The 2,432-nt window shown below is 48.1% G+C and overlaps 1 protein-coding gene across 1 annotated transcript in view; it reads right to left on the minus strand.

Moving 5' to 3' along the window:
- The window catches only part of LOC113206995 (SH3 and multiple ankyrin repeat domains protein 1), a 58,201-nt gene that overhangs the window by 15,611 nt on the left and 40,158 nt on the right, over positions 1-2,432 (minus strand). Inside the window, exon 10 of the mRNA XM_026423322.2 lies at positions 1,278-1,565. Coding sequence (XP_026279107.2) covers positions 1,278-1,565 — 288 coding nt within the window. The remainder of the gene's footprint in view (positions 1-1,277; positions 1,566-2,432) is intronic.

The following is a 2,432-nucleotide window of genomic DNA, read 5'->3' on the forward strand; positions in this document are numbered from 1 at the left end:
CCCTCTTAGAAAAAAGAGCCAATGAGACACCCCGTAAAACCGTTTCAAGTCATCAAGGAGTCGCTAAACTAGCTCGTAGGTGAGCGATACTCTGAATCCAATTTCATGACTCCTGAGGGAACGATATCAATGTACATCGCTCGTTCAGAGTCGTTTCTGTGACATTTTCGTTAAGAGCAGTTTTCGCAAACTTACGTCGTCGCTCTGATCGGGCAAGAAAAGTGACTCTAAATTTTACAGTGACAAATGCTAGAAACATAATAATTTAAAAAAGCAAAATAAGCTCGTGGTTTTTGAACATCCGAGAGTGCGCCTGAGGTATTATTGCAGAATCCCCGAAGCCAGTCGGAGCAGAAGGGGCAAAAAATATAGAAGAAGAACGGCAGCAATGCTAGGAAATTGAAGCGGCAAAATCAGAAGCGTGGTATTATTGCCTCGGCTGGATTCCGCCGACGCATGGTGCGAGACCAGCGCGCCAGTCAATGCCCCCCTCCCCTTTCTCTCCCTCTCTCACAAACACCCGCACACCACACCAGATAGAGGGGGACAGGGGTTTCCCATGGGCTTGCCTCACGCCCTACAGTGGTGGATGTGGATATGCAGAGTATGCACCAGAGGCCATAGTAACTAGTAACTTAACATTGACCTGCGTTATTCTGCGCTACGCGTTCGTTACGTGTATTGTATCTTACTTCGTTTCGATTTGTTACGTTTTGATAGCTATAACACGAACTTTGTGAACTGGAACGTTACCGGCCGCAGTACTAGTCGATCGTTACTTTCCATGAGGATTTTACAATTTATTTTTTATGGTATTGATTTTGAAACAGATTTACCAAAGCCACGTACACTAAAACAACGCTAATAATTCGATTTACGATTTTGTTCAGTTTCGTTACTTTTCAAATAACGTGTAACTATAACGCAAAAACGTTAAGTTACTAGGGTCCGAGATGGAACAATAAAACTCCCATTTATGCTCATCAACTGTACCTCACCCGCACTTGCGTACTTAAGTTCTGCAAGTAATGTTACTGTGGTAGTATATACAGGGTGGGTGATCCGCGCCGTGGTTTTTTCTGCTTATACTGTACCGGATTCATGCGTGCGGGTGGGCTAGCCTATCGTCGCTGGCCATGACGCCTTAAGGCCCCGTGCGAGTATGCAACCTGTCTGCACGAATGGGTACAGTGTAAGCAGGAAAAGACCACGGCGCGGATCACCCACCCTGTAGGTTCTAGGACAGTGAATTTGAGAGCTAGGGGACTAGGACTCACCTGTTCCAGGGCCTTGGTGGCGGCGCCGGGGGCTGCACCCGGGGCGGCGGGCCCCTTGGCGTTGGCCTCGGCGATGGCGTGAGCGAACATCTTCCGGTGCGCTCGCCGGAACTCGTCCATGAGCCGCTCGTGCTGCTCCCGCTTGTGGACGTCCGCCGGGAACACGCTGGCCAGCGGGCAGGGCTTGGGCGGCGGTGGCGCCGGGGGCGGGCCCGGGGGCGGCGGCGGGCCCGGGGCACCCGGCGGCGGGCCGTCCTCAGCCACGACGCGCTCCTGAGCCTGCCTCTGCTGAAAGTTGCAAAACCTGGTTCAGCAAGGTCATTTGTTTGCTGCTTTTGAAGTGTTTTGACCAAATTGAACTCGAACTTTTGATTGTTTTGTCTTTAGTTCTTGTTTTTTTTTTTAGCTACACTACATCCTACTTTTGATAGCGATGTGTTTTGAGTGGTAGAAAGAGACTCTGATTTTGCTAAGTCCCTCTGCTAACCTGCTCTCATGTTATCGTGCGTACCGACACACAAACAGACATACGGGGCAGACAAGAGAGAAACGTTTTAGTCACTTGAGTGCTAGCAGGGTTTCGGGCAATCGCCCACACAATTACCTTTCCCTACCCTATCATCTAAGAGAAGGGCATACAGTTTAGACAGAAGACATTTGTGGGTACATTGCCTACTGAAGTAACACCCCGGGACAAAATTTTAGCTGACTGTTCGCCGAGCTCTACTGAGTAACTAGCGCGGTATCTGAGTTCCGGGCAACTTTAGCTGAATCAGTATTATTCAGCTAAATCACATCTGACTTTTTGCCTACCAAACCTGGAATGCTGCCAACTTTATCTGCAGCCTTATCAGATGAAATCAGTTTCACATGAGTATAACTGACGTTAACTGAATTAACGACTATGTCTATTATTCAGTTTTGTTCATATTAGAACATCGCTGCTACTAGCTGCGTAAGTGGCAGCACAAACTGACCACGAATCTGCAGTTCGCTGAATAACACGCCATCCTCATATCAGCTGTTTGCAGCTTTTTATTTTTACTGAGTATAGTTGAATGTAAGAGAAATTTCGTCAACGTCAAGACTCAGATGCACGTCAGTAAAAACCGGTTACACGTCACAGACTGATTAAATGAGATGATCGGCCGACAT

The sequence above is a fragment of the Frankliniella occidentalis genome, unplaced genomic scaffold (genome assembly GCF_000697945.3).
Source record: "Frankliniella occidentalis isolate FOCC.00 unplaced genomic scaffold, Focc_3.1 Scaffold17, whole genome shotgun sequence".
NCBI classification, from domain to species: domain Eukaryota; kingdom Metazoa; phylum Arthropoda; class Insecta; order Thysanoptera; family Thripidae; genus Frankliniella; species Frankliniella occidentalis.